Raw genomic sequence first — 23,083 nt, 5'->3', positions numbered from 1 at the left:
ACTCCTCGACCACCCCCCAAAAAGAGATAGTCTCACCTCATCTGAGTCATCATGATAACCGCTTTTATTAGTGCGGGAGGCTGTGTCCAAAGCATCCACGCCATCTACACCATTGGCCTCAGCATGCTGCTGTAGCACAGAGTACCGATGCACCAGGAACCTATGCGCAGAAACCTCTGTTAACCCCAGGGTGGTGAGGAGGGGTGTTATTTCTTAAAGGACTGTGGATTTTTCCAGTTTTATACACTCATGGAATGAGTGGCACATACAGGAAGCACAGCTCATAGTTGGCATATGGAAAATATAAGATTTGAGAAGATTTGGGCCTGTTGTTTCAAGAATATCACTTCTTTTGCTAAGGGCAGGCAACCATTTGCACTTGGCTGACTTTCTGGTTTGAATGCAGCACCTCTGTTGGGGACCGCCCTGCCTGGTTTCAGAAACTGTAACCCCTCGTGGCTAAGGCTGAGTAAAGGACCTTGGAACCATAAGCCACTTAGGAGACAAAGCTTATCTTCCTTGTCAGGGCACGGCCTCTGCCCCGCTTTCACCTCACCCTACTTGGCCCCAGGGGGTATGACTGGCTAGCCAATGACAGGTAACATTCCTCAAAGGAGAGACGACCTAAGACAGGCATGGTTGCAAAGGGGCCCCTCAGGGAAGGACTTGGGGGAGGGGGCTATAGAAAAAGGGAGTGATGGACCCTTGCCCCTAGGCTTTGACATAGCCTGAGCCCTCATTCTGTCTGCCAGAAGTCTCCTAATCTCTTGCCTGCCTTACTTCCCCTGCCTGACTTAAGCCTGAAACAATGCTGGAGGTAGGTGCGGCCCTGTGCTGGAAAGGGCAGGTTCCCTAGGGTAATCAAGCCTAAGAAAGAATGCATAAAGTCCTATGAAACCTACTTTGCTAATACCCTCAGTTTAAATGGTAAGGGTCCAAGCATGAAGTGAGTTTGTTCCCCAAAGTTTTATGGCCCTTTAACTATCTGATCCTGAGTCAGAATAAGCCCTCAGAGTTCTCTGAATGTTATCTATTGTTTAATCATTTCTGCTGACAATGATTGATGAGCTTTATGTATACACCCTGTACTCCTATACAAATTAAACCCAATAAAAGTCTGTCAAGGCAAGTGTCGGGGCATTCTCCCCTTTAGAGAGTGGCCGTGCCATCCCTTTCCCTCCACAGGACTTGGGTGGTTCATGTGAATTTGTCTCATCTCATCTGCAATGCTGTGGACACTGCTGGCCAGTGTCCACATCACATCTCTGATGGACTTCCATGTTCCTTACCTTCCCCCACAGACGTATTTCTTCACAATCAGCACTCCTGCCACGATTGTGATCAACATCAATCCCACAGTGGCCAGGATAATTGGGACAGAATTTGACTTGGATTTCTTGATAAATTAAAACACAAACAAAAAATTTCAGGTGTGTGTATTCTAAGACTGAGTTCAAAGAAGCAGCTGATTCCCCTCATTCCTCTGAGTGATCTGCAGTCTCTAGGCATTTCATGATGCTACTCTTCCAACCCCCAAAATGAGCCATTTCAGGAGGATGAACCAGGAGAATGTCACAGCTGGCAGGGGGTCACCAGAACTTCAACCGCCTTGAAGCAGTCAGAATGGTGCAAATGCAGTGGCTTCAATGTCAAAGTTACAATGGAAGCCTTGGCAACTTCTCAGATCGGATGGTAATTGTGACTGTTCCCCACTACCACTGTTTATAAGTCTTAGAGCTTTTAAGGGTGGAGCAGGAAAGGGAGATGTTGGGAGCAGTGGGCTGAATGAACCTAGAACAGGGCCATCAGCTGGCAAGAAGCCCTTCCAATGCTATTTCAGGCAGGCCATCATATGACACCAAGATTTATCTTTTTACTTAGTTTTTGGTATGTTTTTACAAATAAGCCTTTTGATATCATTGTTTGAGTGTGACCTACCTGCTTCTGGGTGGGAGAGAGGGAGTGTGTGTTTTCAGTGTTTCCAAGAGGAGACGGAGCTGGATTCTGGGACAAGTTGTGTCCCTGTGGGCGGGAGTCCTGTGCAATCACACACACAAACACTCTGAGGACAGCCACCAGGAGTGCAGGGCAGGGGTGCAGAGGAGGAACTAGCCCCCTCCTCTGGTACACAAGTACACACACCCATACATCTTCTCCCTCTGCCGCCTTCACCCTGCCCCTTGTCAGGCCCTCATCCCTCAGAAGTTACAGAGGAGGGGACTACTGCAGGTTGTCCATCTCTCATTCTACAGACTGGGAAACTTGGGCCCACAGTTTACTGCCCCAGGTCACACTGCTGGTCCAGTGCTTCTTTATTCAGGTTTTTTCTTTACCACGTCCCCAAATCCCAGTTAGTACTACAGACCTGTCAGGTCCTGCATAACTTGCTTCTAAATCAAAACCAGTCATTATTACCATAGTTCAGTTTTTCATTGTGAACACACTTGGTATGACTTGGCACAGAGATCCATCTTACCCATGGTCCAGTGCTCTTCTCTTCTGCACGTGCAAAACTCCAGCCTTTTACAGCCAAACTTCTTGAGTCTTTCCTAAATGACCCTAAGCCTCAGAAATTTCCTCAACACTATGCTTCTAAGACTTGGAACAACTTTACAAATACTATTTTTTCCTCAACAAAATAAGGTCTCAGTAGATGAGTTTATCATAGGGTCATGTGACCCTTCCTTCATCCTGACAGTTTCCTGTGCAAAGGGAAGCCTGACAGGAGTCATCTGGCCACTTTGTGTTCAGTAATAAAATTCCTGATGGTGTAACTGACTATTCCTGGCAGAACACAAAACCCCACTTGGGCCTAAACCACATCTACTTTAACATACCTGCATTTCTGGATTCAAAAAGTTGCTTGTGCATTTCTTTTTCAAGTCTTTCACTTCTCGAACTGGATTCACTCCGCCTTGGCATTTGTCTCCTGGAATTTTCCGGTACCTGAAAGGCAGAGAAAATTTGTTAATAGAATACAGGAATGTATTACTGGATTCTTGCCTATTTCCTGAAAACAAGATTTGAAAAACTACAGAAAAGCTTCTTGTCCTTACGCCATCTTTCATGCATGCAGGGAGATCCACAGGGATGTTTTGGGTGCGTTGTTTTGTGTTTTCAGGCCCTGAACAGACCAAGCACCCCTGGCCTTGCGGCAGGAACATACCTCCTTTCTGCCTCAAGAGACTGTGACTCAGAGAGCACACTGACACATAGTTCAGAAATGGGAGGGGGCAGTATTTAGTAGGGGAAGGAGACAATGAGGTTCTTCTGGAGCCGCTCTAATATGATGCTATTTAAGTTTAAATTAAAAAATTAATTAAATTCTTTAGTCACACTTGTGCCAATAGCTACACAGGGCTTGTGGCTGCCATACTGGACACAGAAGATTATAGAACATTTCCATCATCACAAAAAGTTCTACTAGACAGTATTTTTCTAGAGTGCACTAGAACACTGCTCATATCTCTGTGTGGATAAAAGCAGCTTTTCACTCCGAACATGGGCGATTCACTTGTCACAAAGGAGAAAAGCCATCTCACCCATTTGTTGTCAGGTGCTCTTCTTTGCCATACAGACAAAACTCTAGGTCATGGCCCTTAAGCTCTGGCTGTTCCACGCACTTGGAGTCGTTTTCTGGACGGAAGTAGCCAAAATCACTGCAAGAGTCATCAAATAAAGTATCTTTTAAAGTTGATGAAAGACAGGAAGGTTTTGAAGTGGGACAATGGATGACTAATATTCCAGTCCTGGGTTGCCGGAAAGCAGCTCAGGAAAGCCCGTGGCATCTATAAAGAAGGTCCACTTAGGAAAACAGACATGGGAAGGGCTTAACTGGGGGGAAAGAGCTACAGATCTGGCCTGGTGGACTTAGGACTGGTAGTTGGGAGCACCAAGGCTGGGAACTCATGCAACTAAGATGGAGAAACAGTGCATCAGCCACAGATCTAAATTAGTACTTCTTTTATTTACCTCCAAATAACTCATTATTATGCTATTTGGAGGTATACCATGATGTATTTGGAAGCCTTTCCTGCCTTCCCCATAGATGACCCCCTCAGCTTCTTAGATGGTCCTTGCCATCAATGTGAATGCCCTGTCCTGCTCTCCGTTCTGTGCCATCTCTCCAAGGCACTACCCATCTGTTCTCCTTCCTGTTGTCCCCAAGGAAAGAGCACTGCCTCCTCTCTGAGCGGACTCCCAGCATGAGCATTCTTGGCCCATCCTTCCCGATGCCCTGCGGCCCTGCTTCATTAACAGTGTAAGAGGGACCAACCCACTCACCGGGTGCCTTCTCCTTAGCCTTCGTGTGTCCTCTTCCTTTGCCCTACTCTGCCTTATTGGCCAAATTTCTTAAAAGGCTACACTTTACTTGTTCTATTTTATCCATTTACTTTTAATTCTGTGCTTTTTAGCTTCATCCCATCTGCAACCTTGACAATGAATGTCTGAGTCTCTTCCTACCCCAAGGGCTCACTAATCATCCAGTCCAGCGAAGCCTTCTCTAACCTTTCACCTTGACCACCTGACACAGCTCCGTGCTCCTGCCCACCTCCACACCGCAAAACTGTACTTGTCCATTTCTCTGGTCACTGATGGCTCTTCTCTCTTCCTAATCCACAGATGTTTTCCAAGGTTCGAGGACTCATTTTTTTTTTTATTTTGTATCTGCTCTCCCTTTGTGAGCTTAACTATTGTTGGAAGAAAAACGTTCAGGTTTTACTTTTCTTGAGCTCTAATCCTTGAGTTCCAAATACCTGCTGGACATCAGCACCTAAATCTGCTGGCAGAACCTCAAGCAAATAAAACATTCCAAACACATCCTGTTCTGTCCTTCATGCCAGCCTTTCCTATCACTTCCTTACATTTGTCAATGACACTACCTTCCTTCCCCTCATCTAAGTCGAAAGTTCAGCCTTAGCATCCCCATCTGGACCCTACCTTCTTCTCTATCGTGAATACAGTGACTTCCCCTCATAACCTATCTTATAGCACGCCCTTCCCGATCACACCCACACCCGTCTACTGGCTTTAATGACTTGCGCCTTCCCAGGTGCACAGGGTCAAATCCTACTACTCGTAGGGCTCAGCTCAAATGCCACCTCCCCAGCAAAGCCTTCTTTGACCCACCTCATTCACCTCTAGCTAGAATGATCTCTTCCTTCTCTAAATCCCTGAAGCACTTACTGCCTGCTGTTTCACAACATAATTATGTGCATCTTACCCGGAGAGTCCATAACAAACCTTCCACTCTCACTTTGCAAGTATTTCGTGAATATCTGGGGAATATATAGATATTGCTTGTACTTGAGGGTTTTTCTGACATATATTTACAGAAGAGAGTAGGGGAAACAAAAGATGTAGAAGACACCACTCCTCCAAGAGCAGGGGGAAAACTTCTGGTAAAAATTTCAGGTATTCAATCCAAAACCCCATGTACAAAGTGCACATTCCTTAAGCACATGGGGTAGAGTATGGGCTCCGGTAGAGTATGGGTTCCCATGCCAGCGCTACCACTTTCTGGATGGGTGACTATGGACAAGTTAGTCATAACCTCTCTGCGCTTTCACTTCCTCCTCCCTTTGTGAAATGGAAATGACAACAGTACCCATCTCACAGGGCTGCTGAGGCTCTGTATACACTGCTCAGGCCAGTGCCTGGTATAGTTAGTGCTCCGGAAATGCCAGTGGCTGTCACTGCTACTACATGATGATCAAATATGATATGCCCTCAAAAGTCTATAGAGTTTAGTGGTGTAAGCAAACACAATGATTAAGACACAGTAAGTGCTGTGATAGGGTTCTGTGGGAGCCTAGATAAGGGAAAGCTGGGGAAGGCTTCAAAGAGGTGGTATCTGAACTCAGCACTAAAGGCCAAGGAGGAATCCACCAGGTTTGGGGATCAAACAGGGAATGCAGAGAGATTTTCTAGGCAGGTGGAGTGGCATGTGCAATGGCTCGGAGCTCAGGAGAAGCACAGCATGTCTGGACAACAGGAGAAGCTCCGTAAGGAAGAGCCAGCCTACATGCAGTCGAGGATGGAGGCGGCCCTTAAGAGTTTCAGTGTCAACAGGCTCTGGCCCTGTGTAACAAACCAAAGTGATCGGAGGGGTATTCTCCCTCTGATCTGTGTGGAAAAAGAAAAGAGGACCCCTGGCCATCCCACAGCAGATATGAGCCACACAGGAGGGCTCACATGGGGTCAGACTTGGGTTTGCTCAGTCCCATGTTCTCTGTCACCTGTGGTTGGGGAGTATGACATGGGAGGACATGACTGCTCTCTGCCTGCCTTCTTTTCCAAACCTTTTACTTCCTGTCATTATGTTTTGCAGGTAATGAGTTCCATAAGATTACTTCATTACCTTGCTTAGGCTACTTAGGGGCTCCCTTGCCCTTGTATTATCAACTAACCCCATGCCAACCACGTAAGCCTGAATGGTCCTGTACTCTGGGAGTTCACCCTGATGGCTTCGAAACCTTGATGGAACATGGGGACCATAAATATATTGCTGTCACCTCCTGTTTCAGGCAAGAATCACACTCTCTCTGCCTTCAGTCTTGTGTATGACCCAAACCTGGTGCCCTCCCTGCTAACTCAGGCTGTCGGCTATTTGCTCCAGTCCAATGCCCTCTTAGCTCCTGTGCCACTTTCTTTGGGGTTTTTATCCTATCACCACCTCTCTCTATGTTATAATTCTATTCCTCCTTATTTACCTCTCTCCTTCCTACCATTGCCAAGTCAGGATTTCTAGGGGATGCTGCTGGTTCTGCCCAGTAATTACTGTCCAATGTGATAATATTATCTGTCTAGTAATTAACAACTTCGGTGCCCTTTTTCTTTGCCTCAATTTCCTGAATGAGAAGCAGCAGTTCTCCACTTTTGGGGAAGAAGGGAACTACAAGGGTTGAAACATTGTTCAGTCCTATAAGACAACTGTGTCCCACGGCCTCTGGCACGGGAAAGGGGCTGACAGGGAACTGAGGGTGCTGATACCAGAGGAAGTCCTCCAGGGAGCAGGGACAGACGGACGGCTGCTTGGTCACCACATAGTCCCGGCCATTCTGACAGATGGATGACTTGTGCAGCCGTAGGAACTGTTCTTTATAGCCTAAAATGCAGCCATCTCCAAAATCTCCAGGGTCTGTGGAGTGAGCCAGCCAAATGGTATAGTCCTTCTCTTCACCTAAAGGAAAGACAGGTTGTTCGGGAGACTGCATTGCACAGAACCCACCCACAGGAGGCCACTGCCAGGCAGCAGGAAGAACAAGGAGAGGAAAAGTGGGGATTTCCGACTCGACCCATTGCTTCACTTTGGAAGTGCAAACCAAAGTTACATTAGTTGGAGCCTACACCAGCGGCTAGCATTTCCTCATGCCAAAGGAGGATGATTTGCATCTCACCACTCATGTGAGCACTAGGAAAACCGTCATTTGTTTCAAGCCAGGAAGCGGGACAGAGGACCTCTAGGGCTCCTTCCAAACTGAGAGGCTGCTGACTGCACATCTTGTGCACCTGTGCGCTCGGCCAACAGGAGCTGCCTGAGGTCAGCAACCAGATGTGTTCCTTTAGGGCAGGACACTGATGAGCCAAAAGCATGGGTCAGTTTGCTTCAAACAGAAGGGAAAACATTCTCTGTCCAGACTTTTAACTCTAGTCAACTGGGTGTCAAATGACAACTGTTGGTGATGGTTAACCAGGCTTAGTATCATCCAGTCCTGGAAAAATGACTCGAAGGCTACAGTCTAAAGACTGTGGATTAGGTTTTTATCCTTCAGGAAATGAAGACCAGCACAAAACCTGGTTGAGAGCTGGTGTTTACCGCATCTTTTTGTGACAAGCTTTAGGGATTACAGCAGAGCTGCCTGCTGAGGGGAAAACTCGTAAGCCAGCTCCTTTCCAGCCTACTTAATGAATTTAGATAATGATGACTCTGCAATATTAAATCATAGTTAAATAGTTTTTAGAAAAGTAAGATCCAAGTGACAGCTTCCTCCAGGAGTCACTGAATTAACATTCTGAGGAAATAGACCCATAATACAGTCTAATTAATAGGTCCAAAATTCAACCAGTGTCTTGACTCAAGTCTTTTTATCTTACAATGCCAACAAGTAACTACAGGTTACAGGTTACAGGGTAGTCACCTTTTCTCCAGTTTTTCCTTTCTCCTCTACATTTTTCAGTACAATGTCAGCATCTTTGGTACTGGGGCTGGGGTGTGCTTGTGATTCTTTAGAATACCCTGCAATTAACATTTTAACTCCTTTTCTGAAGCCCTCCACTGGGCCTTTTGCATGCCTTCTAGTTGGAAGTCACAGAACTCTGAAGGTCAGTGTGGGCTCCATGCCTGCCCAGTAGCCTTTCTAGAACCTTACCTGTGACCAACGTTCAAGCCAAAACTCTTGGCATGAAAATTTCCCTTCAACATTTTAATAAGTGACACAATCAATTAGATGCCTTTGCAACACACTTTCCTCTAAAGTTTCCTCTTTATAGTTCTGCTATAACCAGGGGTGAAAAACCCTGAAATCTTATAAAATAATTTTAGATAAACACAAGCATGCATTATCCTTATAAGCAGAAAAAGGTCTCAAAAAGTGTTCCAGAGATCTAACAGTGCAGAGCCGAACTGAAACTTACTTAAGGATGAGTATAAGATATACACCAGATTTTGAAGACTTAGGAGAAAAAGAACATAAAATATTGCATTGATCAATTTTAATACTGCTTACATGTTGAAATGATAATATTTTGGATATACTGAGTAATTATATTATTATAATTACTTTCACCTTTTACTTTTATAATGTTGCTGAAAGAATAACAAGTAACATTTGTGGCCCTCATTTCATTTCTCTTGGACAGTGCCTGTCCAAATTCCAAAGCCTGATTACTCACAGGGAACATCCTTCCATTCTCTTTCACATGCATGTTCTTCCAGTGAAAACAAAATCAACTGAACTGGTTATTTAGAAAAAATGGGCTTATAAGTTCCTGGTAGAAAAGGTCAAAGGAGACACTCACAGTTTCTTTCCAGAATATCTTTAAAATCGATGGTGTAGGAGACCCACTGGCGAGTCAGGAAAGATTCTGTGAAACCCCAGATGCTGACATTCATGGACCTCGCTCCAGGCTCCGAAGCGAGGCCGGTAAAGTAGATGGGCTCCTTGGTGAACGTGTAGGTTTGCCAGCACTGCCCCTCGTCTGTGGAGAACCTGAAACCCCCATCAGAGAAAGACCATGACAGAGGGTCACCATTTACAGGAACATCAGGAAACCACTCTGCTGTTAGGTCCCAAATCAGAGGAGAACCTTCATATTTAGGTGATGGCTTACTATTAAATCAGTTTTTAATGCCTGTGGTTAACAGGGTAGGAAAAGGGATTCATTCAGAGAGTGTGGGAGAAAAAATGCCTTTATAAAAATTCTTTCAAAGGAAAGAGAAGGTAGTGACCCATGTAAGAATGGGCTTCCACTTCAACATACAGAAATTATTTTACATGAACTTTTACTTAAGGAGTCATTTCCCATCTGGAATGCTCAAACATTGCCATAATATTCTTGTGGAGACAAAGAAGAATATTTTAAAAAATGACACAAAGTGTTAACTAGAGGGATTCAGAAGAAGAAGCAAGCCATTTAATCTGAGTTGCTCTAACCCCTTTAAGAACTTTTCTACAGTTCTGCAGAATGCACAAATTTAAATCAGGGCCTGTAACTTGCCCCCCAGCGAACCCGGAAACACTTCCCACAGGTGCCCTCTAGCAGATAGTGTGGGGGCAGCTGAGCTCATGCATACTTAATCACATTGATAGGACGGTTGCTGTGCTCAATGGCCACAATGATGCCTCCGGAGTCCAGGATGGTGTAGTAGTGGGGTCCTTCCAGCATCTTTGCCCAGGAGTAACCCCCGTCATCTGAGATGTACACATCCGGAACCATCACTGAGATGGCATCCCCCACACTACCTGCAACACAATTCACCGTCTCCTCAGCACAGATCAGCAAATAAACAGGGGACATAATGCGAAGAGGCTAGTTTTAAGTGAATTTACTCTGATTTTTTTCCCATCATGCTTCTTGTGATAGAAAAAAGGTTGCTGAAAATTTGGGATCAGTCTCCGATGGGCGTCCATGAAAAACCCAAAGTACTATTATCATGTAAGAAATTCTGCAAAGGAGCCGGCTGGTGTGGCTCAGTGGATTGAGCACTGGTCTGTGAACCAAAGGGTCACCAGTTCAATTCCCAGTCAGGGCACGTGCCTGGGTTGTGGGCCAGGTTCCCCCATGTGGGGTGTGTGAGAGGCAACCAAACAATGATATTTCTCTCCCTCTCTTTCTCCTTCCCTTCCCTTCTGTCTAAAAATAAATAAAATATTTTTTAAAAAAGGAAATTCTACTAAGGATGGTAAAAGCTATGGTGATTTTTTTATAGCATGAATAAAGCCTGAGTTTCAGTGTGTCAGCCACTTCTTCCTGAGGAGGGGAGGGCAGGGCTACTTACCATGGGCGATGACTATGCCCACAGCATTGGGTTCTGAGAGGGGGGCCATTGGGACATTTAGTTTCTGGGAGATGCTGTAGGAAGCGTGAATATGAAGGCTGCACTGTGAAAAGAAACCAAAACTTAGATTAAAACCAAAGATGTAATTTTTTACTCATCTCCTAGAGCCTTCTAATAAACCTAACCCAGACCTCAGTGGGATACTCTTTTTAAAAAGATTATGATAAATCTCACACAGCATAGAAACTACCATCTTAACCATTTTTAAGTGAATAGTTCAGTAGTGTTAAGTAAATTCACACTATTGTGTAACCATCACCACTATCCTTCTCTGGAACTTCTTCATCCATTAAGCAACAACTCTGTATCCATTAAGCAATGACTGCCTATTCCTCCCTCCCCTCAGCCCCTGGCAACCACCATTCTGCTTTCCGTCTCTGTGAATTTGACTATTGTAGGTACCTCATATAAGTGGAACCACAGCGCATTTGTCTTTTTGTGACTGGCTTATTTCACTTAGCATAATGTCCTTAAGGTTCATCCACGTTGTAGCATGTGTTAGAATTTCCTGCCTTTTTAAGGCTGAATAATGTTCCATTGTATGTATAGTCCACATTGGGCTTATGCATCTGTCTACAAACACCTAGATGGCATCCACCTTTTGTCTGTCAGGAGTAATGCTTCTAAGAACATGGGTGTGCAAATATCTCTTTGAGACCCTCTGTTTAATTCTTTCGGATATATACCCAGAGGTGGAATTGCTGGATCTATGATAGTTCTATGTTTAATTTTTTGAGGAATCTCCATTCTGTTTTCTATAGTGGCTATATCACATTTCATTCCCACCAACAGTGCACAAGGGTTTCAATTTCTCCACATACTTGCCATGCTTGTTATTTATTTATTTTTTATAGTAACTGTCCTAATAGGTGTGAGGTGGTCTCTTGCTGTGGTCTGGATTTGCATTTCCCTAATAATTACTAATGTTAAGTATCTTTTCATGTGCTTATGGCCATCTATATATTTTCTTTAGAGAAATGTCTGTTCAAGTTCTTTGCTCATTTTTAGTTTGGTCTATTTGATTTTTTGTTTTTGAGTTATAGGGTCAGTGGGAGATTCTTGATTTTGAAATGCATTAGTATATTTGGGAACAATTATGCAATTATTTTCTCATGTGTAATCTTAGCTTATTCTATTCCTGCATTACACCAAAGCCTCTGGTTAATATCTGAAGTATTATTCCACAAAAACCTGGTGAACACCTGGCATATTTCAGACGCTGTACAAGATGTGGTGTTGATCGGAAATAAGACCCAGTCCTATCTTTAAGAAATATTTCTCTGAAGCTAGTTGAGGTATAAAGCAGAATGCAAGTTAGTGCTTTAAAAGAGGTTCAAATTAGTTAAAATGTTAATTTTATGTCATGTATATTTTACTGCAAAATAAAAGAGCTTCAAGCAAACTATGAATGATTAGTTCTGACTGAAGATGGATGGGCAGTGAGGGTGGTCGGGATTTCCATGAAGCTTAATGAATCGGGGTAGGGGAGACAGGCCCAGCTGCCCCAGGAACAATGTGAGCAAGGCCACAGAGGCAGGGGCACCTGTGGGGTGGTGACAGAGCAGCAGAGGATGACAACAAGGGGTATGTCAGTGACAAAACAGACTGTGACATGGATAAAGCAGGAGAGGGCCTGATGGGAGGAGAGGATCTGTAGTCATGAGATCAAAGACTTTATTATTCACAGGCGAAGGGGAGCCAGAAGTGTTGGGGAGGGAGAGGCATGGGGAGTGTGCGGGAGGCAAGACAAGCAAAGAGGCCATGGCACTGCCCAGGCTTCAGGTAAGGAGGGCAAGCGCAGGGCAAGGGCGTGGCGGGAGAAGGGAGAAGGGAGAGGGACTCCACTGCATTGATGCGTATGGGGAAGGGAGGGAGAGCGTTGGGGGTGTGGTAGATACAGTTAAGCTCACACTGTGTGAGGCTCTTAAACCAAGGCAGAAAACCCAGCCTGGAACAGCAGACTACATATTAGCCACAGGTATTCAGAGGAGAGCTCAGAATGACCAACACTGTCATTTTTGGAAGAAAACTCTCTTAGTGTTCCCCTAAGCTCCTCTCAAAGTCTGAAAGAGCCAGACACAAAGCTTGTTTTACTTTTCTTTCTTTCTTGCCTGTCAAGACCTGTCACTCCTAGAATCTGGGATCTCCTGGACCAACGCCTTTGTATTTCCTGTTCTCGGTCTTTCCTCAGAGGGTCAGTTCCTGCTTCCACAGGCACTGCCAGGCCACCACCCACCAGCTGTGTGGCGCCCAGGCAGAGGGGAAGACAAGGCCAAGTTCTCTTCTCTTGCTTCTGGCCAGCCTGGCTTTGCACTGCTCATCAATGGCTGGTCTATGGATTTTGTAGAATTCCTAATGTCTCATAGCTGCCACGCTGACTCCTTACTAATCACTGGCTCATCTGTCCATTCTGCTCCCACTCAGCAGTTTCGTAAAACACAAACTGTTAGCCCTCAGTTTTGTTTTTCTTTGAAAGTCAAATAATCCACTTGTGGATTATTTGTGGCCTTTTCTCACAGTTCCTAGTTCCTACATTTTAAGTTATTTCATTACTCTCATTTCCAAACTTCCCACCTTTACCTGTGGACCCTAATCAAGTATGAAACTTCACTATTCCAAAGCCAGGGACAATAAGAGCAGAACAGAGTGGCTGCTTTGCTCCAAATACATATGACATTTGGAATAAAACAAACCTCGTTCTTATTTTTTGCTGTGGCATCACATTCACTGTTCTCAGGCTTCCTCAGGTGCTTCCACCTTCCTCCTTGGTCAAAAGTGATCATAGTCTGGATAGAATTATCTGGATGGGAAGAGAGAATGATTATTAAGCCTGATGCACCAGAAGCACCCTGCTAAGTTTGGTTTCTCATTGCAGAATTCTCTCCTAATTGAGACTCTGTAAGTCCATTATAACCCTGTAATAAGCTCATAATACCCAATATGATGGCTCAGTGTTGGTAACTCAGTAGCAACCTAAATACGATATTTGAAGAAGGCTTCCTACCTGAACAGGACCCAATGGATTCCAGACATCGTCTAGACTGACATTCTTGAGAGAAGATACCTTTTATCTCCTTACCAACACGAACAGGCTGATGTCCCTTCTCCTTGCTTGTCATTGCCTTGAAAGTAAGCTCCATGATGGAAAGGCATCTCAATGTTACTTGTCTTTACAGACAAGGCCATGATACTGCGTTTCTTTTAGGGAATCTCAAGATTTGAATGTATGTACATAAGTCTGAATGAAAAATTCCTGTTTTTTTTGTTTCTCCGCTATCCCATATCCTATCCTTCTTACGTCTTTTCCTTTTTCTCCCCATGTCTCTTCCTTATTCTGTTTTCCATGATATAAACTGTTGCAGGTTTAAATTCAGAGATAATATGCCTTAAGTTTTCTAAGGGAAATTAAATAAACCAAATCAAGACAAATTCACTTATTCCATAAATATTTTTGTATGCCCACTATGTGAAAACTATTGTAAGCCTTTGGGAATATAACAGTGAACAAAACTGAAAAACAAAAACCTTCGTGAAATGTACATTCTAGTAGGGTGAGACAGACAAACACCAGATGCTGTAAGCAGGTAAATTGCATAGAATGTTAGAAAGTAAGTGCTATGGGAAAAACTTGCACAGCCGGAGGGGGACCGACCCTGTGTGTGTGGGCGGGGGCGGGCAGACTGAGACTGCAAACAGGACAGTCAAGGCAGGCCTTGCTCAGAAAGTAAACGTGAGCAAAGGCTGGAAGGAGGAAGTGGTCAGCCTTGCAGACACCTGGGCAAACAGTGAGTGCAAACCTCTAAACCACAGGCGTGTGAGCCTGGTGGGGTGTAAGGAGCGGTCGAGAGCCGGAGTGACTAGAGAAGAGTGAGCAAGGGAGAGGTGGGGAAGAAAAAGGGGGAGGAGAGGTCGGGAGGAAATAGGGGGCTGACATCACTTGACCTTGTAGACCACTGTGAGGTCTTTACAAAAATAGACACCCCCACCTCCTATCAAAAAATAAATACATAAATAAACAAAATCTTAAGAGTCTCTGTACTTTAGAGTAATGTGCTTGTGTAAGTGGACTGCAGAACCACTAGGCAGAGTAGCTCAGCTGCCTACAGCTACGTCCTTGACAAGGAGAAAAGCCAAAGGAGGTTCAAATTTGGGCTCATTCCCGTAGGTGGGAACCTCCTAATACGGAAGACTTATTTTATAAACTAAATAACACTGAACCCCCCAAATAGTTCTTGCTTTGCTCTCTCTTAGTTCTATTCACCATAACTTATTTAAAGTGGAGAGCCAGAATTTACACAGGTAGGCTGCTGGCCAGGTAAGCAATGTTACTGCGGGGACAGGACAGTCTGTCCCCCCAACAAGCCTCAACTCCCAACATGTTCAGCTGAAGGACAGTTGAGCCAAGAGTCACTCACCTTCAGAGAGTACACTTGTTATGTAGACCCCGCGGAGGGAGGTCACGTTGGTGAAGTCCGTCTCGCCGCCTGTGGTGGTATAGAGATGTCGGTCCAAGGACTTGGAATAGACAATGCCTCGATCGTCTGAGGTAAAGATTGTGCCAAACCCGGTATCTAAAACAGGCAAACAAACACTGTCTTGGGAGGAGACAGGCAACAACAGTCTAACCATACACATGACTGAATGACTGCACATTAGCCAACTGTCTGTCTTCGTGATGCAGACACAGACTTGAGATTCAATCAAGGTTCGATACTCAAGATCTTCACGTCCATCTTTAATTCTAGTACCCATCTTACTTACTGCCTGCAATGTGGTCGATGCTGAGTTTGTTGCATGAATTAATCAGATGCTGCAGAAAAGCTCTTACCAGATACATTTTGGTGGCAGAAGCACTGTATTTTAGATTCATATCTTACATATCTCTAAATGTTTATACTCTGGAACAACGTTCTCAAACTATCTGTGATGAAGATCAACTTTAAATTTTCATTATGTCATAAACCAATGCTTTTGTAAAATATAAACTAATAACTATAGAAATGAAATACAAAATACAGACAAAATGTATTTATCAACTCTCTTATCATTAGATTCAACAGATATAAAGTTACTTTGTTAAATGGCTACTATATGAGTGTCTAAATGCTTGCTCTCACTTCCTATACTTATTTTGTAACAGAGTATGCAAATCAGTACGGCCCTCTGAGCATTCTTTGAGCAGCACTGCTATAGAACACTCAGATGCCTTGGGTATGCACACAAACCATACGATGGCAAAACAAGTGGCCTTTTTAACACAGGTTACCTATTCTAAGACAGAATATTCAGTAGGACACTGATAAATTCCTAGGGGTAGGAGGAAAAATTGGCATGTAAGAAGAAAAGCTACTATAAAAGCAGGGCTTCAGGCTTAAATCTCTATGAATTTAAGAGTGGGCCACTACAGAGTTCTCACCTCCAGGCTCATCTACGTGCATGAACACCATGTCATCATTAGCTGCGAGAATAGAGTAGAATTGTTCCTGCCCCACAGAGGGGAGCTGGGCCATGCTCCATGTGTCCCCTTGGTCAGTTGACACGTGAATCCTTCTTGTTGTATCCTGGAAAAAATGCCAACGTTTATCTTTTTAATTTTTGGCCAAAGCACCATATGGAGGGGTATAATAGGTACACTGAGTACAACTGTTATAAATGAAAGATCCCAGTACTATCAAGGCAATTTCTAAGCTCCAGCAAAGTTCAAGTCAGTGGGACAACCCATTCTATCATAAGCAAGGCTATCTTAGCCTCCTCTTTGGCTTCATTGTTCCGGTGTGGCCTGTAAGATATTATCCTCCCAACCTCTGACATTCCAATTTCTTTCAATAGAGCCAGGGGTGTGATGGGACATTCATTTGTTTGGCTTCATAGCCATTCACATATGCTTGCCCAGATAATTCTTAAATGACTGTTGCATAAATGTTTGGCTGCTTTGAGATACTCCAGGCATAATCCAAAGAAGCAGATAACTAAGGGTCTAGAGGAAGGAAACCCATGCTTGGGAGATCACGAGGAAGTCAAGGTGTGCTGCATCTCTTTAAGGAAGGCTCTCTGAACAGCCATAATGAGGGGAGCATGCACAGGCTGGGAAGAAGCCAAGAAGTATCAGAAATTAATAAAAGGAGGATGAGCAGGCGTTGACTATTAATGGGAATCTGTTAAGGATGCAATTATTATCTACTTTTTGATAAATAGTTTATAATAGCTACTAGACACAGTTAGCCAGGGCATGAGGCTGACTCCCAGGGCCTCCTTATAGTAAATACTCCTTAAAATTCAGTGACAAGTACATTTAATTTATTTTTCTAAAACTTTAACCTAGATGTTCACCTTGAATCTTACTCTCATTGTTATAGGTAGAAGTTAAGAGTTGAAAAGCACATAGTGGGATTTTAATTTTGTAGACAGTAGCAGGACAGTATAGGAGGCTACCTCTGAAATCAGACATTCTGATTTTCACCAGGGTTGCACCTCAGGGTGACCCTAGACAAGTGACTCAGTTTCCTCATACAGAAATAGAAGTAGCAGTATTAGCTTATAGGGTTGTTGGGAGGATTATTACGAAATTGCTCAAGGGCATTAGTGTAGTTACTGTGCCTGCTTCCCCATCTCCAGTTCTCTCTGAACCTACTCTAATCAGTCTTTTAACCTCAGTACTGCAATGAAACTGCTTCCTTCAAGCTCACTGACAACCTCCACTTCGCCAGCCCCAGTGGATAATTCTCAGCACTCACCGAACTCAACATCTCAGTTGAATTTGGCACAGCTGATCTCTTCGTCCTTCTCAAAACACTTTTTTCACTTGGCTTTCATGATCTCACACTGTGTTATTTCCCCTGCTTCACTGGTCCCCCTCCCTCCCAGTCGTCTTTGCTGGGTTCCCCATCTCTTTCCAGCCTCTCAGTGTCCGGTGCTTCAGGACGTGCTCAGTCCTCCCATCTCTTCTCTACCTACTCAACTCCAGAAGGGATAAGCTTGGGTCTAAATACCATATAATTCTGGGAGAGTCATATACCCAAATACTTACTTGACATTTCCACTTACTAGATATCTACTAGGCATCTCATATCCACAACTGAATTCTTAATCTTCCTCCCCCGAACTTGCTTCTCCTACAGTCTTTGCCATCTCAGTAAATGGCACCACCATTCACCCAGTTGCTTGGGCCAAAAGATTCTACAGTTATCTTCAGTTCCTCTCATTCTCCCCCAATCCACATCTAATCCTACTGGCAATACATTTAAAAATATATCCACCATCTTCCCACTCCCCCATCCACCTCTCACACTACTCTAACAGCCTCCCAACTGCGCTTGCTGCCCCCCTTCCTGCCCTGCACATTCCTCTTCTGTCCAAGACAAGCCAGATCATACCGTTCCTCTGCTCACAACCCGCTCACAGACTCCCAACACAGTGAGAATAACAGCCAGGGTCTTAATCACAACCTATAAAGGCCCTGTATAATCGGGCCGCTGACTCCCCTTCTTTAGATTGGCCTTCTCTGTGTTCCAGCCACACTGCCCTTCTCACTTTTCTTTGATATTTCAAGCATGCTCCGGCCTGAGCTCTTTGCACTTACTGTTTCCTCAGCCTACATGTCCATTACCTGTGCTCTGGCCCCAGTCAGGTCTCAGAGAGCAAGTCCAACCCACCCCACCTAAAACGGCCCTCTTCCCATTCCTGCCTCTTTCTGTTTCCTTACTCTGCTTTAGATTTTCTCACAGCTTTAATCATTACCTGGTGTTACATCATATTTAGTATCTATGTCCCTTACTTAACCATCAGCTCTGAGAACAGGACATTTTTCTGTTTTGTTCTATGCTAGGTACTCAATTAATGTTACCTATTTCTATTATGATTACTGGATAATGAACAAATGGATCACTTTTTTCAGATATCCATGTTGGAGTAAAACCCTAATGTGGGACATACGTATGCCAAAACAGACGCTAGAGTTCATGTGGTAATGACAGGATGAAGCACAGAATACCCACAAAGAGCCAATTGGCCTCTATTAAAAGGCTCACCTCCAAATCTTACAATGATATTAAACATTGCAAAAAGGCACTGTTAGTACAAATAGTAAAAGGGATCTATGTGAGGCATATTTACAGAAATATTAGAACTCAAAGAGAAGAGGCAAACACTCACCTTATTAGCCATCACAGAGGCAAAAAGGAAACGTCCCCCAAGACCAAATGAATAGATTTTCACACCAATGGTTTTGAAGCTTTTCCCCAAGTCCGAAGTTCTCCATAATTCCAGCGCCCCGAGGTCAGCTTCTTAAACAAGACGAAATAGTAATTAAAATTTCACTTACTGGTAAGCCTTTTGTTCAAACAACTGTTTTAGAATTGTTCTTAATTTTATAGCTACAGGATTTTTAATTCTATGCATATTAACCAAGTGAGGACATAAACTGATGTGGTATTAGACATAGGGAATTCACATTTGGTGTTTTTTTTTTTTTACATTAGAGTTTCTTTTTGGGTTTCATTTTTTATACATGTGAGGTTTTACATTGGACAGAAAGGTAACAGTTTACTTAATTCCAATAGAGTGTTGCAGAGAAACATCACAGCTACAGCATCTTGTTTACTTGCTTCATGACATAATTTGAAAAGATCTTATTCTAAGTTGCTTGTTTGAGTTTTGGTTTTCTTGTTGATCATTCAACATCCCTACTTGAATTTAGCTCCATAGAGTAGGGCCTTGGGTTTCCTGTTCTCTTAGATAGTGTTTAGTATACTTCTGCTGGTGCTCAAATGAACGAACAAGTGAATCTGTTGAATGACCAAATGAAAAAGTATGCTTTCTGCTTTGAAACTGTGCCACTGACTGGAAAGCTAATGGCTTCCACGGACACAAACACAATCCATGCTCTTTTGCAGAAACCACTATGCATTTCAACTTGTTACTGTTTGTAGCTCAATATTTACTTTATGTAAATACACTGCTGAAATCAAGTATAGTGTCTCTGTATAGCCTACTTTTTATTTGATATAGGCATAGTACAGTAGTTTGGTTGTACATTCAAGATTTTAAAAATCATCAACAGCTATTTTAGCTATTAAAATTATAGAAGAATAGAAGAGTCTTTGATGTTTCTACCTCCTACAACCCAGAATACTCTACCATGAATGGACAGGACACTCCCTGGGACTAAAACATACTTACTGCAGGAGCCATTCACATAGGTAGTAAAGAAGATGGTGTTTCCTGATCCCCTACAATGAGGGAAAGACAAGGAAAAGACATGGTTCAAGACTAACGGACTGTGTCAACCTTCGTCACAGAGCTCCAAGCAAGCCTAATCAGCCTCACCCACATGTCCTCGCCCAAAGAGCCTGCTTGGACGCTGACGCTGCACGCTGCTGCTTCTCTCACAGTCTCCGGCAGCGTCCCCAGCACAGCCTGGCCCCAGGCACCTGCCACAGTCCACTAAACTCCTTGTGTCAGCTCTTCCAGCGGGTCAAGCTGGGCTACTCAGTCTCCAAATGCTTCTTGCATTTGCTCACACTGCTTCCTTCTTAAAATGCTTTTCTCTCATGGAACCAAATCTTACCCTCACAATCTTCAGGTTCCAGCTTAAAATCTAGCTCTTCCATAAAGCCTTCCCTGTCACTCCAACTAGAAGTCTTCCTTGCTGCAAACTTCTAGAGGAGTGGTTCTCAACCAGGGCAATTTTGTTCCTCAAGGGACATTTCTGGTTGTCACACTGGGGGAAGGGAAGTTGTTACTAGTATCTAGTGGAAAAAGGCCAGAAATGCTGCTAAACATTCTACAATGCACAGGACCCCCCACAACAAAGCACAGTCTGGTCCAAAATGTCACTAGTGCTGAGGTGGAGAAACCCTGCTGGCGAGCACTGTACTATTCCATATCAGCCACTTGGCACTCCTTTGTCTCCCATGTAGGTATTTTAATTGGATAAGGTCTGCCCTCTCTCTTCTACACACTCTTGGGGTCTAAGTTTAGGGCAGGTACTAAGTTTTCTGCTTTGTTGTTTCCCCTCAGAACCTAGTTCAATGCTTTGCATGAGCTAAATAATTTAGTTCTTTCATCTCAAATAGACAACTGGGTCAGGGGTTGAATTATTTAAATTCTGACTTGGAAAGGAAAGCTCGATTCAGACCCTGATAGTACTTATAGGTTAGCACCAACAAAAAGGCTGGCTCTGAGCATGTCCTTTCAGAGCTTTGGGATGTCAGCTCCCACAAATCCAATATCTAAAAGGTGAGTAAAGTTATCAGCAACCAGGCATCTTATTTTTAGACACTAATCAAAGAAACAAGTTACAAAAGTAAAAAATCTTGTAGAGAGTATAAAATAAAATATTATTTAAAAGTAACTTTTTAGTTTTAAAGATGACTTTTCTATTTGTTTCTTTTCTTTTACTGAAGCATAATTGACAAATTAAATTGTAAGATATTTAAAGTGTACATTGTGGTGATACTTCCATAAAGATGGCTTTTAAAGATCAAAATTACTATAGTCTTACTTGACCAACACCTATATATTTTAGGTCCATCAGGAATGAAACAATTTGTTAACTTAGCTACATTAAAAACTACTTCCTTCCTGAAAAGACCATGTAAGGAACAAACACATTTCATTAGGGCCCATAAAATGAAAGCAGACATGGCATGTGTACCAGAGTGGTGTCGTAAAACCTCATTTAACCAGCCTTTTCTAGAAAGGCCCACTTTACTTAAGCAACTTTTAAATAAATATTTTAGTTAGGTTTGGTAGTTGTATTTGGCAATGTCTATCGTACAGATTTCCCTGGCTCCCTAAGTAGAGGGCATTAAGTATTAAACTCTTCCTTGGGATTATGGGTCAGATCGTGAACATCGCCCATATGGAACTATAACACAGTGTTCCCGTTCAAGTGAGTTACTGAGGTGTGCGTGCACTCTTGATCTAGCACCAGGTATTCCATCCTGTCGTGTGCTCTCGGTTTCTGCCCACTCTTCCAGTTCTCCTGGCAGGTGCTTGATGTTAGCACCCACACACCCCACTTCTGGCACAATCTGCTATTTAACTGGGAAACCGGAGTAACAAATTTGCTGAAATTAGTCAAAGAGAAAGAACAGAGAGGCTCTAAACAAGGGTCTGAGCCTACTCAGAATTTTGGAGGTATGAAGACTCTTAATTCAATTCTTGTTGAACCATCCTCAATTCCTCAAACAAATCTGTTCATAAATAGAATGAAAAAACCAAAGCCCAGAGAGGTTAAGCCACAGACTAGCAGCAGAGCTGGGTTAGAACAAAGGTGACTGGACTCCCTAGTAAGAGCCCCTCCACTATATCTTTGAGCAGGCACCCAGTGGGGGGTGTCCCCCAAGAGAAGCAAGTGCGTTTTGCTTCCTGGACAGTGTGACCCTGGAGGTCTGGAAGCTCTTTAGGCTTTCTTCCTGATTCCTTGCTATATGACACCTAACAGAAATGGATCTTGAGATTAGGGAGTGTAAATCTGGGCACACAGAAGTATAAAAGTCTCCAAATCAAAGCTGTATTTTATGCTATTCCAACTAATATCACCATTTATGCAGAATAAACCTTTTGTAGGCAGCAGCTACTCAGTCACAAGCCTTGTTTTCTACTTTCTATTCTAATGTTTAGTGAGACTAAGTCTTCTTTCCTGGCAGAATTAGAAGCTCTTCCAGGTTAAGGTCTGTGTCATACCCCTGTCTCGTATCCCTTGTGGTACCCTGAAGAGTACTTAGTACGTAGCAAGTGCTCAGTATTTATTCATGTGACTTTTGGCAGTACCATCAGGAAAGGTTTAGAGTTCTGCACAGATGGAGTCTTCAGTTACTCACCATTTGGCCAAGCATACTGCTTTGTGGATTTCTTCCCATTTTCCCCCAAAATTCTTGGACACCCACAGGCCATTCTGAAAGATTATAAATGACTTATCAAAATTCCAGCTTTATCCTGTGCAGCTGCTTGTATGACCTTTAATAATTCATATCTAATCATTCAGAACAGTAGACACACACTGAAGTTTCATCAGAGCTGCCTGAGCTCCAGAGACACACACATGGTTTACAGGGTCCCCCTCAGCGTCCTGGAAGTTCTGTGTAACAAATGCTTATGAAGTGCCTACTATGTGCCAGGCACTATACCAGATGTTATGCTGGGGATACAAAGATGAATAAGACACACTCTCTGCTTTCAAGGAGCTTGCAGCTAACAAGGGGCCCAGATAAGAAGGTGTGATACAATGTGGTAGTGTTATGGGAACACGGTCTCTGGGTGAGAGTAGGGAAAAGAGGGACATTACCTAAGAGAAGGTTGGTGAAGACGACAGTTGAACTAAGTCTTAAATGATGGGCAGTGTAACCAAAAGGAGGCAAATGGGGAGATGAGATGTTAGGACACAAAGATAGACCAATGCCAGCAAAGGCAGAGAGGTGTGTGCAGGGAACCCAAAGCCCTCAGATACTGCAGGAGCACACAATTCATGGTGAGGGAAGGGGCAGCTAATGCAGGGAGAGAGGGGAGATGGAATTCTTG

General features: G+C 43.6%; 1 protein-coding gene and 1 long non-coding RNA gene across 5 annotated transcripts in view; one reads left to right on the top strand and one right to left on the bottom strand.

The window, feature by feature from the left end:
- The window catches only part of SORT1 (sortilin 1), a 59,540-nt gene that overhangs the window by 4,715 nt on the left and 31,742 nt on the right, over positions 1–23,083 (bottom strand). Inside the window, exons 6-20 of one of the 3 annotated variants that reach the window (XM_045817323.1) lie at positions 22,387–22,460; positions 19,739–19,788; positions 18,713–18,843; positions 15,978–16,122; positions 14,977–15,132; positions 13,255–13,361; positions 10,502–10,604; positions 9,797–9,965; positions 9,022–9,212; positions 6,994–7,183; positions 3,543–3,659; positions 2,838–2,946; positions 1,939–2,037; positions 1,290–1,396; positions 37–160 (exon numbers count right to left, since the gene is read on the bottom strand). In XM_045817323.1, the coding sequence (XP_045673279.1) occupies positions 37–160; positions 1,290–1,396; positions 1,939–2,037; positions 2,838–2,946; positions 3,543–3,659; positions 6,994–7,183; positions 9,022–9,212; positions 9,797–9,965; positions 10,502–10,604; positions 13,255–13,361; positions 14,977–15,132; positions 15,978–16,122; positions 18,713–18,843; positions 19,739–19,788; positions 22,387–22,460 (1,872 nt within the window). The remainder of the gene's footprint in view (positions 1–36; positions 161–1,289; positions 1,397–1,938; positions 2,038–2,837; positions 2,947–3,542; positions 3,660–6,993; positions 7,184–9,021; positions 9,213–9,796; positions 9,966–10,501; positions 10,605–13,254; positions 13,362–14,976; positions 15,133–15,977; positions 16,123–18,712; positions 18,844–19,738; positions 19,789–22,386; positions 22,461–23,083) is intronic. The other 2 variants (XM_045817326.1, XM_045817325.1) reach the window with 2 other exon arrangements.
- LOC123804834 overlaps positions 1–23,083 on the top strand; it is a 69,898-nt gene that overhangs the window by 21,474 nt on the left and 25,341 nt on the right. The gene's annotated exons all lie outside the window — the stretch shown is intronic.

The sequence above is a fragment of the Phyllostomus hastatus genome, unplaced genomic scaffold, assembly GCF_019186645.2.
Source record: "Phyllostomus hastatus isolate PE091 unplaced genomic scaffold, TTU_PhHast_1.1 phas_scaffold_216, whole genome shotgun sequence".
Taxonomy (NCBI): Eukaryota; Metazoa; Chordata; class Mammalia; order Chiroptera; family Phyllostomidae; genus Phyllostomus; species Phyllostomus hastatus.
The sequence above is the reverse complement of the archived record's forward strand: the minus strand, read 5'-3'. Positions and strand labels throughout refer to the sequence as shown.